The sequence below is a fragment of the Balaenoptera physalus genome, assembly GCF_965194825.1.
Source record: "Balaenoptera physalus genome assembly, chromosome: 11".
Classification (NCBI taxonomy): Eukaryota; Metazoa; Chordata; class Mammalia; order Artiodactyla; family Balaenopteridae; genus Balaenoptera; species Balaenoptera physalus.
The window spans coordinates 31,822,029-31,836,953 of record NC_138896.1 but is presented as its reverse complement, the minus strand read 5'-3'; the positions used below and the strand labels follow the sequence as shown (position 1 = coordinate 31,836,953).

The 14,925-nt window shown below is 58.1% G+C and overlaps 1 protein-coding gene across 6 annotated transcripts; it reads left to right on the top strand.

Moving 5' to 3' along the window:
- The first annotated feature begins 66 nt into the window (after positions 1-66).
- Positions 67-12,909, top strand: SLC29A1 (solute carrier family 29 member 1 (Augustine blood group)). Of its 6 annotated transcripts, none has more exons than XM_082414660.1 (13): positions 67-215; positions 6,349-6,431; positions 8,352-8,433; positions 8,547-8,749; positions 8,854-8,993; positions 9,277-9,411; positions 9,504-9,601; positions 9,749-9,827; positions 10,242-10,366; positions 10,852-10,960; positions 11,206-11,291; positions 11,724-11,923; positions 12,250-12,909. In XM_082414660.1, exons 1-13 carry the CDS (start codon positions 192-194, stop codon positions 12,359-12,361), a joined length of 1,476 nt encoding a protein of 491 aa, XP_082270786.1. In that variant the 5' UTR covers positions 67-191; the 3' UTR covers positions 12,362-12,909. The 6 variants fall into 6 exon arrangements, with proteins under 6 accessions (XP_082270786.1, XP_082270790.1, XP_082270789.1 ...); XM_082414664.1 differs by lacking the exon at positions 67-215 and adding an exon at positions 358-381; XM_082414663.1 differs by lacking the exon at positions 67-215 and adding an exon at positions 426-535.
- Positions 12,910-14,925: the final 2,016 nt, after the last annotated feature.

Here is a 14,925-nt window from a genome sequence, read left to right as displayed (position 1 = left end):
CGCGGGGCGCGGGGCTGGCGCCGGGATCGCCCGTTGCAGCCCCTTTGCCACCCGGCGGCATAGACCGGTCAGACCCGGCGCGGACTGCGGTTTCCGGCCACGACGACGGCCCCAGTCCCGAAGTGAGGAGGCCAAACGGCGACCAGGGGCCGACTGGCCTGTGAATTTCCGTCCGCGCTCCCCGACTCCGGATGTCCCCTAAGAAGTCCCTGCAGGTGCGCGTGGAGCAGAGGCGGGACCGCGGCGAGGGGGCGGGGTCTGCGCGGGTTGGGCGGGGCGGAGAGCGGAGCGTGCGGGGCTCGTGGGGCGGGGGAAATCAACGGAGTGTGCATCTGCGGTTTTTGGCGGAGGAGATCCTTTTCCCAGACTTTGGAGGCCGTGGTGAGATGACTGCCCTACCCTAACCACTTTCAGTTGTCTCCAAGGTCGGAGACCTTCCCAGAGCAGAGGATAGGGGCAGAGGTCTGAGAAATGAAGCTGGAAAACCAACCCCAGTCTTCTTGAACCCTGATCCCCATACACACCCACAAGAAAGGTGAGGGACTTGAGGTGTCTGACCCTAAGAGGGCCGGATTCTGTCTTTAGTTTAGTTGATGTTTTGTTCATCATGGATTTTGGTGTTTTTTTTTTGCATTAACTTTGATTTTTAAAAAAATATTGCCTTTAAACATTATTTATCTGGATTCTGGAATATTTGGGCGCCCCCTTAAATATTGCGACTCAGGCAAGTTGCCTCTCTGGCCTCTCCCTAGTCCCAGGCTGCCACAGGGCCACGGAGATAGTCGCAAACAGGACTAAGAACATAACTGTCATGAGACGCGTTGGTGACAAACTGCGGAGCCAAGCAAACCCACTTCCAGCAAACACAGATGGAGGCAGGGCTGGGGAAGGATAGGACTGGCTGTGTGAGGTGATGAGGAAGGCTTGGGGCCTGGAAGGGGGAGGAGGGAATCAGGGCAAGCCACAGGCTCAAATAGGTGGGGGATCTGGTGGGGGTGGGGTGCAGCTGGATCAGCCCTTCACACCCTACCCCTGTACCTGGGACCTGAGGGAGCCAAAAGATTGGGCAGAGGGTGACGAGGACTGGCTGGGCCTGGAGGGCACAGGCCACTGTGAATCGGGCTCCGAGGCTGTCCAGCAGAGGGCCCTGGCACTCAGCAACCATCTCTGCGTAGGGAGGTGGCTCTGGAGGGGTGTGGGTGCTGGCTGGGGGCCCAGGCAGGGAGAGTGCCAGACAGGCTTCTGTCCAGCAATAACAGCCCTGGCTGTTGCCATCTAGTGAGCAGGCTGAGCTTCAGCGGGGGTGGGGAGGGAAACCAGCCTTCCGCTGTCTGGCCTATGACCCTCACCACTTCCCTCCAGTTTCTTTCCACTTCCAGCCTCCTTTGCACACAACTGCAGCCAATGGCCACCAGCCTGGGGGATCCATTTGACCACTAAGGCCTGCCACCTCCACAGACTTAGAGCCGGGAAATGAGGATGGGGAGAGAGACAGGGGCCGAGCAAAAGGGGAGAAGAGGGCCAGGAGAGGAAGAGAGGGGCTGGACAAACACAGGGTAGGAATGGGGGGAGGGAGACCCAGACATGAAGCTGCCCTCAAGGCATGGGGCAGTGCCTAGAAAAATACCACTCATACCCCTCTTCCTGCCCTCTGTTTGGTTAAGACCAGGAGATGTTGGTGTGTCATGTCTCTGTGCGGCCCTGAGCCAGTAGGCTGGGAACAGCCCTTCTGAGTATCTTGGGGCGTGTCCACTGATCAATCCTAAGTAGAAAAACTACCCTTCCCCTCAGAGCCCAGCGTGTTCTCTGGGGAGAAGGCGTGACTCTGCCTTATCCCTACGATGTTAGTACTGCTAATTGTTAATTAGTGTCTGTGGCTTCTCCAGGGTACAGGCCTCTTGGGTAACTGGGGCAAGGGTTTGGGGGGTGGATTGGATTTTCTGTCCTCAGCATCTCTCTAGCCTTTGGATTGTCCTCCTATAGTGAGGGCTGCTGTAGGGGCAGTGATCCCCCTGTCCCCCAAATTTACTGACCAACGAAAAAGGAGGGAATCCTTCCCCCTCCCTTGGAGGTACAAGAAGGACTGATCATCCCTCAGCATGCTCACCCCCTTCCTCCTCAGCCAGGGAGGATGTGGGGCTCAGCAAGGCTTCCACTTCTGAGTATCAGGACCATAGGATTCACTCAGGCTGTAAGGCTATTCCGGGCTTTTTCCCTTCCCATTGCCAGCTGTGCCTCAGCTTTTCCAATGTTCTGGATTTAGAAAGGGTGAATCATGAGAGGGCTACAGGGCTGTGGCTCCCCCCACCACGCCACACACATCCCTCTCTAAGTCAAAGTTGTGGGTGAGCGGATCTGTGTGGGAAAACCCAGGTCACACATCATACTGATTCTGTCGGAGGGATCCCCGGCATGGGGGCTGGGGAGAGGAAAGGATAGTCTGAATTGAAGAAAGTGGCACTGAAAAGGGAAGGGGGCGCTGGAAAGGAAAAAGGTGCAGTGTGAAAGAGAGTGGTGTGGGAGGGGGCTTGGGGAGCCATAACGGAACGTCTGAGATGGTGTATGGGCGACAGGGGGCCGTCCGGATCTGTCTGAGCAGGTTTGTCGCTGCGAGAGTCCCGAGACAGCTGTGTAGGAGTTTGTGTAACCCCAGCGCGGAGACTAGGGGTACCCAGTGTGCGGCTATACCATCCAGCCCCACGTGCTCCATGATGGGGCAGGGTTTGGCGTGGCAGGGCCACCAGAGGTCCTATCTACAGAAATAGTGCAAGGTGTAGGCCAGGCGGCGGAGGGTCTCGGGTCGGGGGTCCCTCTGAGCCGGCAGCCGGCGTGCGGGGGGCGGGGCGGGGGCGGGGCCTCGGCGGACGCCGGAGAGCGGCCGCGGGCCGGGGCGCGCCGGGGCGGGGCGAACGGAGGGCGGGTTTGAATGTGCTCAGGCGGGCGCGGGAAGTGGCAGGGAGAGCGCGCAAACCTCCACGCGGGAGGACTCTTTCCCAGCAGGTGCTACCCGGGGACTGGGAGCCGGGGAACCGGGGGCCGGGGGTCACCGGGGTGGAAGGCGCCGCTTGCCGCCTGCCACGAGAGCAGGGAGGCCGGGCCTGGCAGCTGCGCGGCCGGGAGAGGGGACGCGGGGTGGGCCCCACCCGGGGTGGGCCCCACCCCGCCCCCGCGCTGAGCGTGCGGAGCCGCGCAGCACGTGGCGTGCGGAGGCCCGGGCGCAGGGGCACCTTGCGGGGACCCGGACCCGAGCGGGCGTGGACGACCTGGCTCCCGGGCCTGAAACCGGCTGTCGCCGAGCTGACCTCTGCAAGGGGCGGGCGAGTTGAAGGTTAATCTCGATCAATTCTTGTCGTTGGTACTGGGGAGGGGCCGCACCGTTAACTGCGCTGGGTGCAGGGAATGGGGAAGAGGGCACGCGGAATGGAGGTGGAGGAGCTGTCTCTTTAACCCCCGCCTTCTATTGGCCGAACTCGTGTACCTGGCCTCCCTTCCTGGGCGCGTCCTCATTTATTCCCGGAGAGAGGACCCTTGCTTCACTCAGAGAAAGAACAAAGACATACCCCAGATTTTCTTCCCAGGGGAGAGCTGTGGTGGATGAGGGCTGGTCCCACCCCTGCCCCTCACCGCTCTGGGGGCTGCCCCTTTGCCCATTCCTCTCGATCACCTCCAGACCTTCCTGCCTTGTCCTCCTGCCTGTGTGAGCTCTCCTTGCCAGGATGTGTGTGTAATGGGGTGGGGGAGTGCCTTACAACTGACACTTAGTTCAGGCTGGAGGTGACCTCGACCCCTACCTTATTTTTAACCCCTTAGTTGGAGTAGAGTTACCCTATCTCCCAGTATAGGAGGCTGGCTGGGAAGCAGCATTTATACCTCCCTCCCCACCCCGGAAGGAGCCTAGAGTAAGCTGCACATTGAGTTTGAATTCCAGCTCACCCATTCACTAGCTCTGTTACCTTTGGCAAATGACTCAACCTCTCTGAACTTCAGCTGTCCTCATCTGTTGTAGTGGAGACAGTTTTGTACTAGCTTATGGTGGTTGCGAGGGCAACCAAGGGCAGGAGAAGGTATCTGCAGGTAGTGGCTGGCCCCATGTGGGATCCAAGGAAGTGGTGAATTTGATACTACCACAGGGGTGTCTCTAGAAGCTGCGGTGCATGAGAGGTGTTTGGGGCCTGGGGTTGGGGAGGTTTGGTGGCGGCTTTCAAGGCCTCATCTCGGCAGGCCAAGGCATGGCTGAGGAACACCAGATGCTCTGAGCTGGTATCAAATCCCTGATTGCTGCTGGGCAAAGGCAGACAAAAACAAAATACCTGGGCCGGTTGGCTGAACATCAGGATGTGGGCAGGGGGAGTGGGCTGCCCCTGGAGTTGAATTGTGTCCAGGACTGGGGTGGGGGCAGTTGAGAGCAGAGAGCAGGGTTGTAGCTGGAGCAGGGGGGAAAGCAGAAAGAAATACTCCTCTGAGCCTAAGAGAGATTTTACTGAGGAAGGGGAGATACTCTATTGTCCGCCCCCCCGCCCCCAGTCTCCCGCCTGCGTTGAAGCTACACCACACCCCAGGGTAGAGCCCTCTCGCCCCCATCCTTCTAGAAAATGTATAAACTGTCATTCACCACTGTCCCAAGTGCCTAGAACAGTGCCTGGCTGGCATGCAGAGGTCTTCAGTAAATATTTGTGGAAAGGAAGAGTGCCTCCATCTGGAGCTATGTGGGTCTGCTCCTCCCCTCCCTGTCCTATGGCCCAGATGTGGGCTGGGGGGCTGAGGAAGGCCTTGGAGAGGCTGGAGTTTGCCCAGGGAGGGGTTGAGAGGAATTATTGTGGGGGGGTGGGTAGAAAGGCCCGTCAAGGTCCTTTCTTGGCGTCCCCAGAGCTGTGGTCTCAGGCTGGGGCCTGGAGCACTGACTGCACCTGTGAGTTGACCCACCCCCTCAGCTCCCTGCTGAGACTGCTGGCTGTCTTATCTCCCAAGCTACAGGGCTGGGTTTTATCTCCCTGGTTGTGCTTGTGCGGAGGCTTCTCAGAATGGGGCTGCTCCCTCCCACAGTGAGGCCCTGGGGGGTTCTCTCCTGATATGCCCTGTGCCACTGCCTTCATTCTGGACCCTTACTCAGGAGGAGCCCATGGACAAGGCCTGCTGCCTGAGCCTGAGCTAGGACCACCTCCCGCGGACTGCCCGAGCCCCCCTCTGCCCCCACCCTTCTGCTGGCTAGTCTGGGCAAGTGTGAGTGCTGGTCCAGGTGGGCAGGGAAGCCAGTCCTCGCCCAAAACGGTAAAGCTGGCTCCAGAGCTAGGCCCACACACCTGCCTGGCTTTCTGTGCCATCCGAGGGAAAGCTGTTTCCTCTGCTGGTGCCAGGGAGCCTCTCCCTGCCCGAGCAGGGAAGGGACACTGAGTGAGGGGTCTGGGTGCCTGGGGACTAGGCAGCCTCTGCTCCCATCCCTCCAGTCTTCCCTTCAACTTTGTTCTGAGAAAGGGGAAGAGGACAGGGGCCTGGGAGTGAGTCAGAGAGGAATCCAGGGGGGATGGGATGACCCTGTGGCCAGGACTGGGGGTCAGGGGAGAGGCTGGGTCCCCACACTCATCCTGAAGTATGTTCCTGGAAGACTGGCCAGGAACCAGGGAGCCTCTGGGCAGTGGCTGGAAAGGATGGTTAGGGTGCCACCAGCAGAGAGGCTGGAGTCTGGGGTGCCCCCAGGAGGGGACAGGCTCTCCAAAGCCCACCCTAGCCATGAGCCCAGGGGCTCCCTGGGAGTGCAGAGAGGTCAGACTTGCAGAGAGAGCTGGGGAGGGAGGCCTCGCTGGTTTGGCCTCGGTCATCACCCCTGAGGCTGCTGCTCCTGCAGATCTGTTTGTTTTGTGTCCTCCCTCCTCCCTCCCCCTCCCCCTACCCTCTCGCTCTTATCTCCTTTCTGTTTCCCTTCTTCTTTCCCTTCTTCTGTCCCCACTTCCATTGTCATCACTGTCCCTGACCCCTCTCGCTGTTTCCCCTGCCTTTAACTGTTTTTCTCTTCCTCTCAACCATACCTCCTCCTCTTTCCCTCCTGCTCTCCACCCTGTTTTCCCTGCTTACAAACTGCTTCAACTGCTGGATAAAAATAGCAGTGGCAGTGGCAGTGGCCAGGCCAGGCCGGGAGCCAGGTAGAGCCTGAGCAGGCAGGGGGGCCCGGCAGGCCAGGCCCAAAGGGTCAGAGGGAGCAGTCCTGAGAGGCAGGGCCGGGAGTGGGGCCTTCTGGACTCTTCAGCCTGCCCGTTCTGTCTGTCCTGCCCTCCTCACCCCCACACCAAGAGGTGGAAGAGGCCTGTGGGGAAGCAGGGCCAAGACAGGACCTCACACTGCTTCTGCCCCCAGCAAGCACCGGAGGGAGGAAGCTATCAGCCAGGCATAACCAAGAAAGCCATCACCATGACAACCAGTCACCAGCCTCAGGACAGGTACTGGGGAACCTGGGCTGTGAATCCAGGGGAGTGGAAATGGGTCTCCAGGAGGCGGGGTGCCGTATCCTTTGGAATTTGGGGTTGCCACCGCTGACGGGCCTTCCAGCGGTGTGGTAGCTGTGAGTCAGGTCTGCATCAGGGGTGGGGGCCCTTCGTGCTGTGACTGGTGCCGATGGGGGTGTCTCCGGTGAGGCCCAGGGTGGTGGGCAGCAGCCCCTCCCTGGCCTGTCAGAGTTTCCAGTGTTGCTCTTCAGCAGCTTCCAGCTCCTGCCACCACCGTGGGGAGACATCTGGCAGCACACCTCGTATCCGAGCTGGCCGGCTGGCAGGGCTGGCCTCTGCCTCAGATGACTCTGGCTCACCTTGATCTTCACTCTGACCTCCCTTTCACTTCCCCACCTCCGGAGCCTAGGAGTTCCCTCCAGTTAGACCTGCATCCATGATCACGCATGTGTGTTTTGGGGGAAGAGGTTGTAGCTGGATTCAAGTTCTCCCAGGAGTCTAGGCCCCAAGAAAGTTGATGAAGCCATGCCTGGGGTCCAAAACAGCCTTCCACCCAGGCCCCCCAATCCCATCACCGCTCCCCTGCCCATCCTGTCCCCCTGTGCCAAAGGCCATGGAACTAGGCCACTTCTAGCTGTGGGACCTTGGGCACTTAGCTTTATCTCTCTGAGACCATCTCCCACCTATAAAATAGATGTGAGGTTTACTTGGGTAATTTAAGGACACATAGTAAGTACAGGCCCCAAGCTGTTTGGTTGGTTCCCTCCGCTGTGTCTTTTGTTCCCAGGCTGCCTGCCGCCCTATCCTGGCACCCCCATCTGGTGGCAGCTCTCTGAACCCCTTCCCCTTCTCCATTGGCCTTGTGGCACTCACCCAGCCCCACTCTGGCCCTCTGTCCTGTGGGACCTCGGCTGGGAATTCTCCCTTCCTTTGGGCCTCTCGATCAAGGCCTCACCTCTCTTCCTCAAGGTGGGGAATACATGAGGGAGATGGGGGTGCTGCACTTGTCAGGGCTCAGACCTGCCCACTTGGGGTGCTTACCCAGGCCTCCACCCGGTGCGGCCAGGCCCTGCGCTCTGGCTAGACCCGTCTCATTGCCTTGGGCTTGTCCCTGCCTGCTCTGTGAAGAAAGCAGGTGTGGGCTCTGGGGAAAGTATGGCAGACACATCTGGAGACCACAGTGGGAGGGCCCAGGGCTGCCTGGGGGAAGCTGTCCCATCCCAGACAGGCCCTGAGGTGTAGGGCTTGGGGCAGTGACCTGGCCCAGGTTGGGTGGCGCTTATTTACACTCTGGGGCCCAGATGATGTCCAGTGGCCTGGTCCCTCCTGGCCTCCCCTATGTGGTGCAACCTACAAAGCTGGTTCTGTCTAGGCCAGGAAAAAACAACTCCCTCACTTCCCAGATGTCCCAAGGCTCCCTGCCTGCCTGCCCTCCTAGATCCAGAATGGTCTGGGAGTTTCCTGACCTCAGAATCCTCTTTGGAGAGCCACACAGCCCTGCCCTGACAGTGTAATCACTTCCAGCCTGCCTGGCGGGGGTGGAAGACTTGTGTTTGCTTTCTCACTCACCCTCCCACCCCCAGCCTTTAGCAAGATTTCCAAAACCACCTCCGGATATGTGGGTCACACTGGTTCCCAAGCCTGCAGCGTCCCCTGAGTCTTTGGGGCTGAGAATGGTCCCTTTGGCCATGCCCTTCGGTCCTATGTCCCTGGTCCCCTTTCCCCTCGGGACTCATCTGTGCCCTCTCCCCCATTCCAGGCCACCTCTCCCTCCACATACACAAATAGGAGAACACATGCCCTGTGCCCTGGGACAGCTGGAGAGATAGAAGGGGAGGGGGCTGCCCCAGGTTTGATTTGGGAAGGAGGGTGGAATGGTGAGTCACCTGGCCTCACTTTCCTCTCCCATCCCAGGTACAAAGCCGTCTGGCTTATCTTCTTCATGCTGGGTCTGGGGACGCTGCTGCCCTGGAATTTTTTCATGACAGCCACTGCGGTGAGATGTGGGGATGGGCTCCCGGGGGCATGTCCACTGGGCACGTAGGGCCTGGATCTGTGCTGTGGGCACAGGGAGAGAGGTTCTAACACTCCTCTGTGCAACCCTCACAGTATTTCACAAACCGCCTGGACATGTCCCAAAATGCGTCCTTGGTCCCTGCTGAACCGAGCAAGGACATCCAGGCCTCGGCCAGCCCCTCAGCACCCTCGCCAGAGCGGAACTATCTCAGCGCCATCTTCAACAACGTCATGACCTTATGTGCCATGCTGCCCCTACTGCTGTTCACCTGCCTCAACTCCTTCCTGCACCAGAGGTGAGTGCCCGGGCCTCCACCCTGACCCCTCACTGCCTCCTGCCCTCCCAGGGCTGAGCCCCTGGCTTTACCACCCGTCTCTGCCGTCGTGGCCTCTCTGGCAGGATCCCCCAGTCTGTGCGGATCCTGGGCAGCCTGGTGGCCATCCTGTTGGTGTTCCTGATCACTGCCATCCTGGTGAAGGTGCCCCTGGATGCTCCGCCCTTCTTTGTCATCACCATGATCAAGATCATGTTCATTAACTGTAAGCGGGGCTGGGTGGGGGCCTGGGGCAGAGATCTTCCCACATACCTGCCCCTTTCTTTCACACCCACAGTTGGCCAGAGAGAAATCTCTTCCTCCCTCTGGGTGGTCAGGATTCAGAAACCTGAGCGGGCATGGACCAGGTGTGGGAGAGGGTGCCCTGGGAGTGGGGAGAAAAGGGCTGCTCAGCGTCAAGACTTACTGGGAGTAAAGCAGGAATTACAGGGGCCCCGGCCACCCACCCTGCTCTTCCCTCCCCTGCTGATGCCCACCCTGTTTCCCAGCGTTCGGTGCCATCCTGCAGGGCAGCCTGTTTGGCCTGGCCGGCCTCCTGCCCGCCAGCTACACAGCCCCCATCATGAGTGGTCAGGGCCTGGCAGGCTTCTTTGCCTCTGTGGCCATGATCTGCGCCATCGCCAGTAAGTCTTGCCATCTGTCCGCCTGTCGCCCTGGTTGTTGTGGGGAGAAGGGGACGGGGCCTGTCTCTGATCGCTGACACCCTCCACCCCAGGTGGCTCGGAGCTGTCGGAAAGTGCCTTCGGCTATTTTATCACAGCCTGTGGGGTTATCATTTTGACGATCGCCTGTTATCTGGGCCTGCCGAGGCTGGTGAGCTCTTGGAGAACACCGGGTTTGGGGTCTGGGGTGGGTCCAGGACTCCAGATCAAGGATGTTCTGAGTATGAAACCTGGGGGAGGTGGAAATTCTGGAGATTCTGCTTCTGAATCCACCTTCCTGGTCTCCCTCACTTGATAGGAATTCTACCGCTATTACCAGCAACTCAAGCTCGAAGGGCCTGGGGAGCAGGAGACCAAGCTGGACCTCATTAGCAAAGGTCTGAAGAGCCTGAGGAAGCTGGGGTGGAGAGAGTCTGCCCAGCAGGGAGGCAGCATGAGCTGAGGGCAAGAATGAGCGTGCTGCAGTGATGCCAGAGGCGAGAGGGACCAGGGATGGGGTGAGGGGTAACAATAGTAAATAGGGGCTGGGATAGAGAAGCTGGGGGGAGATCCTGGGTGGCCTTGAATGCCTGAGGACAGTGGGAAGCAATTTCAGATTCTTGGACAGGGCGTAAACTGACCTGAGGCTCCTGGAAGAGGTCAGGGGACTTGCACAGTGGGAGTTCGGAGGCCGTCTGGGCTAAGTGTCAGGGCGCGGCTGTGCAGTGGTTAAGGGAATGTCCACCCCAAGTTGACCCCAGCCCTTTTGGGGATTGTGTCATCTGTTGCTCTGTCCTCCCCACAACTTGAAGATCCTTCCACAACCTGTCACCCCCCAGGAGAGGAGTCAAAAGCAGGCCAAGAGGAGGCTGGAGTTTCAGCCCCCAACTCTCAGCCCGCCAACGAAAGCCACTCTGTCTGCGCCATCCTCAGAAATGTATGTGGGGCTTGGGCATCCTGCCTTCTACCCCTCACCCTCTTTCTCTCCTTTTGTTCCTTTCCCCACCCCACCCTCCCCCTTCCCGGCACTGCCCATCCTCTTCCTTTCTTTTTTTTTTTTTTTATTATTATTTACTTATTTATTTTGGCTGCTCCGGGTCTTAGTTGCGGCACATGGGATCTTTGTTGCAGCATGCAGGCTTCTTAGTTGCATCATGCATGCGGGATCTAGTTCCCCGACAAGGGGTGGAACCCGGGCCCCCTGCATTGGGAGCACGGAGTCTTACCCACTGGACCACCGGGGAAGACCCCATCCCTTCCCTTTCTGACTGGAGACTGGCCACTTTCCTGGATTCTCATGTGTGTGTGTGTGTGTGTGTGTGTGTGTGTGTGTGTGTGTGTGTGTGTGTGTGTTGGGGAATCTTGGTTCTTTAATGATGCACAACCGCCATGAAGACACAGACCTGAGTCCCTTTCCTCCAGATCTTAGTCCCGGCTCTCTCCGTCTGCTTCGTCTTCACCATCACCATTGGGATGTTTCCTGCCGTGGCTGCTGAGGTCAAGTCCAGCATTGCGGGCACCAGCGCCTGGAGTGAGGACCCCATGGGTTCCCAGGATGGGGAAGGACAGAGGCTCCAGCAGGGCTAGGACTCCAGGGGAGGGGAGCCTGGACTGCTGTCTCCCCAGCCAGACTCTCCTGGTCCATTTGCCCTTTCCTGGGCTGGAAGCATCTTCTCCATTTTATAGCTGGGAGAACCGAGTCCCAGTGAGGGTCAGGGTTGTAGATTCTGCCTCTCTACCTGCTAACCGTTCCCTAATTTACTCTTTCTCTTCCAGGAGACTACTTCATTCCTGTGTCCTGTTTCTTGACTTTCAATATCTTTGACTGGCTGGGCCGGAGCCTCACAGCCTTCACCATGTGGGTAAGTGAAGGAAGCGGGCACCAAGACCCTGTGAGAGGGGGGAGTCCAGCCTGAGACCCAGAGAGGGAACCAAGAAAGTATGGTGGAAAGGCGACCATGCTTTTTTAAAAACCAAGACACAATCTATATAGTAAGGCTTACAAGTTGTAGGTGTACAGCTTAATGACGGTATATACACACACAAGTAAACATAACACACCCCCCTGATAAGTACCGCCCAGGTCAAGATATAGAACATGGCCAGCACTCCAGAAGACTCTATCATGCCCCCTCCCAATCAGTACCCCTGAAGGGTAACTAGGCTTTGAGATTTCAATTCAGATCCTGAGGGACCCCAAATGGAGCTCTGGGGGCCTTGGTTGGAGCCCTGGGGGCCTGGGTGTGCCCTGGGGGCTGGCGCAGCCTGACTGAGACACTGCCTGGTCCCCGCAGCCTGGGAAGGACAGCCGCTGGCTGCCGATCCTGGTGCTGGCCCGGCTGGCCTTCGTGCCCCTGCTGCTGCTGTGTAACGTCCATCCCCGCCACAACCTGGCTGTGGTCTTTGAGCACGATGCCTGGTTCATCTTCTTCATGGCTGCCTTCGCCTTCTCCAACGGCTATCTCGCCAGTCTCTGCATGTGCTTTGGGCCCAAGTGAGTGGGGAGTGTGGTGGTCTCAGGAGGGGGCTAGTGCTCCAGTGGGGGACACTCAATAGAGGGAGAGAGGGCAAAAGAAGATTCCTGATCCTGGAGCTCAGGGTTCCCAGGCTGAGAGAGGAGCCCGCTGGCCCTAGGGTCCCAGGCAGTGGTGGGTGGGAGAGGGGTAGGGTGAGGGAGGGGCTCCCAGGGAAAGGTAGAGACAGCCCCAGTACACATCCCCCCAAGAGGGGAAGTATGACAGGTGGGTAAGCAGAATTAGATGCTCTGGGTAGAGCTGGGGTACGGGCCATCCTAAGGTAGGCTTGCCCTCCCTCCTTTAGGAAAGTGAAGCCAGCCGAGGCAGAGACAGCTGGAGCCATCATGGCCTTCTTTCTGTCTCTGGGCCTGGCGCTGGGGGCTATCTTCTCCTTCCTGTTCCGGGCAATCGTGTGACCGAGGATGGACGGAAGGATGGCACCGGCCGCCTGCTCCTGCCTGCCTTCTCCTTCAGAGATGGGCTGGGGTCCTCTGGAGGTTTTCTCTTCTAGCTGACTTCTGCTGTCTCACAGCCTGTGCTGGGCCCAGCATCCAGACCTGGAGGAGAGAGCCTCTGAGGATGGATGGTGGGGACATTGTGGGCCTGAGGGTCAGTTGAGGGAGGGGACATGGCCTCTGTGTCTGCTCATGTCCCCCCACCCCCCACCTGGCTATGATTGATCCCTGCCTGGCAGAGCAGCAGAGGCTCCTAGGCTCAGAGAGTGTGTGTCATGTGTCTACCTGTTTGCCTGTACCAGGGGTGGCTAGGGGCCAGGACTGCTTGTTCTGAAGTCTTATCTGATATTTCTGCCCCCTTCTCCCCATGTGCCTCTTCTCCCTACCTCTCCATGTTCTTGCCCATCATGAACCCTGTACAGTTGCCATTTTACTGCCTTTTTTTTAATACTCAAACCAGGTGCCTTCAAAGGCTCTCTGATTAAATAAACTTTTTTTTTTTTTTTTTTTTTTCCCCCCCTCCATGGCTCCCTGTGTGCTCCAGCCATGGCTTCATGCCCTGGAGAGGCTGGAGGGATGGCAGCCTGAGTCTGGGGGGATGAGTTTGACCCAGATGGGCCTTGGCCAGCACTGGGCTGGGGTCCAAGACGGGGGGTGGGGGTGGGTGTTGGTCCTCTTAGTCTCAGAGTGACTACAGTACCTCCTGCTGGGGCCACAGAGGAGGGACAGGCCTGGAGCCAGGACACCCAGACTGTTGGCCGAGACGGAGAAAGGCCATTTTCCTTTGCCGTTTCATCCCTTCTTTCAGAGGCCTGGGGGTGGAGACAGTGCCCCATCTTTTGTCTTCACTGTCACCCCCTCCACTCTGTCCTCACCCTGCAGCCCGGGGACTGAGTTCTCTCAGAATCACCAGCTCCACCACCCTGTCCCCCCACGCTCCTGGCTGCACTCCCACCCTCCCAGCAGGAAGAGGCTGCAGCCCAAGGGTTCTGCCCTGCCTGGCGCTCGGCCCTGACACCGAAGTCAAGGCAGACTTCTTGGCGAACAAGGGGCCTGTGTGTCCTCAATGAAGCTGGGCCCCCTTTCTCTTCCCAAACTTTGGCCAAGGGAGGCGTGCGGTGGCTCGGGACCATGAGAGGCGTCAGTGGAGAGGGCCATACTGCTGGGTCCCCCTTCTCAAAAAGGACTCTTCCAGATAGGAAGTGAAACCAGAGCCCTGGCCTCTGAGCTGCCACTGCCCCCACCCCCCACGCCCTTGGCACTGCTGTCAGGGCTTTATCTCTGACAGTTTAATTTAATTGAAGGCTTCAGGCTTCATTAAGGGCTGTTAGCACATTTTTAAGGGCTTTTGATGAGCTCTGAAGTCCTAACAGGGGGAGTTAAATATATCATCACAGGGGGAACTGGAGTCCACAGAAATACCCCAGGGTACACGCCAAACCAGGGTACAGAATCTGAGGTTGGTGGGAAACAAGGTGTTCCTTTCCTATCAGTTTCAAAAGCAAAGGGTGCCCTGAGTGTTCTCTCGTCCCTGCGGTGCCCTTTGGCCACGAGGCCAAGAGAAAACTGCACCCTTGCTCTGGCTCCCTCTCACTCCATCTCAACTTCCGAGAGTCCTACTGGGTTCCTTCCTCAGCACCACAGCCCCTCAGGGACCCTGTGCTTCTTCCCTGGGTCCCTTCTTGCCTCCTGCCTGGCCTTTCAGGACTCCTGCCAGGTCTCCTGCAGCCCATCCCACACAACAGCCACAGAATAATCTGAAAACACATTTAGTCACAGGCCGGTTTCTCCCTGGGCACGCCAAACATTTCCTGATTACCACCACCAGCAACAGCCAGTTTTCTGCAATTCCTTCTCCCTGTGCACCTCAGAACTTTACTAACTGTGACTATGCTCTTACTCCAGTTACAGACTGTCATGTTTTTCAGGTTTGGGTCTACATTCTCTGTTTTCACTCTTTGAGCTCCCAGAGGTACTCCAAAATGTTTGCTTCCTTGCATCTGCTTGTCCAGCCTCGCCGTCTTCACAGGCCAGACTCCAGCTGTGTGGTAGCACTCATTTCAATGCCTGTTCCCATGAGATAGAGATTGGGTGTTAAGTAGGTTTCTCAGAGCTCCAGCAATGACTTGAAGCACAAACATTTAGATTACAGTCACATCTTTCTGAACTGGAATTGATGAAGAAAATGACTAGACTCTTTTTTCCAAAACTTTTTCTAATGCAAATGCCAAAAAATATGAGTCTCACTCATGTCCTCAGTGTCCTCACCTGAGAATGGGGAGCTCCGGGGGGTTAGGAAAGGTAGCTCCTGCCGACCCAACTGCAGTGATAGCCCCCGGCCACAGGTGGGCGCTCTGCAGACAACACCGCCTGTGGGAGGCAGGCCGCTCTGGGGCCTCACCACCTTTCCTCCTAGCACTTTGCTTCCTGTAAGGTGGGCAAGGGCTGAGCTTGTGCTGGTCTTCACTTTCCTTCCCTGCGACATTTCTGCCCCAAGCGGTGGTCTGTGTATTAGGCTGCTGTAT

Coding starts and splice junctions, on each gene's coding strand:
- SLC29A1 (XM_082414660.1), top strand. CDS start 192: ATGTCCCCTAAGAAGTCCCTGCAG. Junction 9,412..9,503: donor CATGATCTGCGCCATCGCCA/GTAAGTCTTGCC, acceptor CCTCCACCCCAG/GTGGCTCGGAGCTGTCGGAA. Junction 9,828..10,241: donor GCTGGACCTCATTAGCAAAG/GTCTGAAGAGCC, acceptor CACAACTTGAAG/ATCCTTCCACAACCTGTCAC.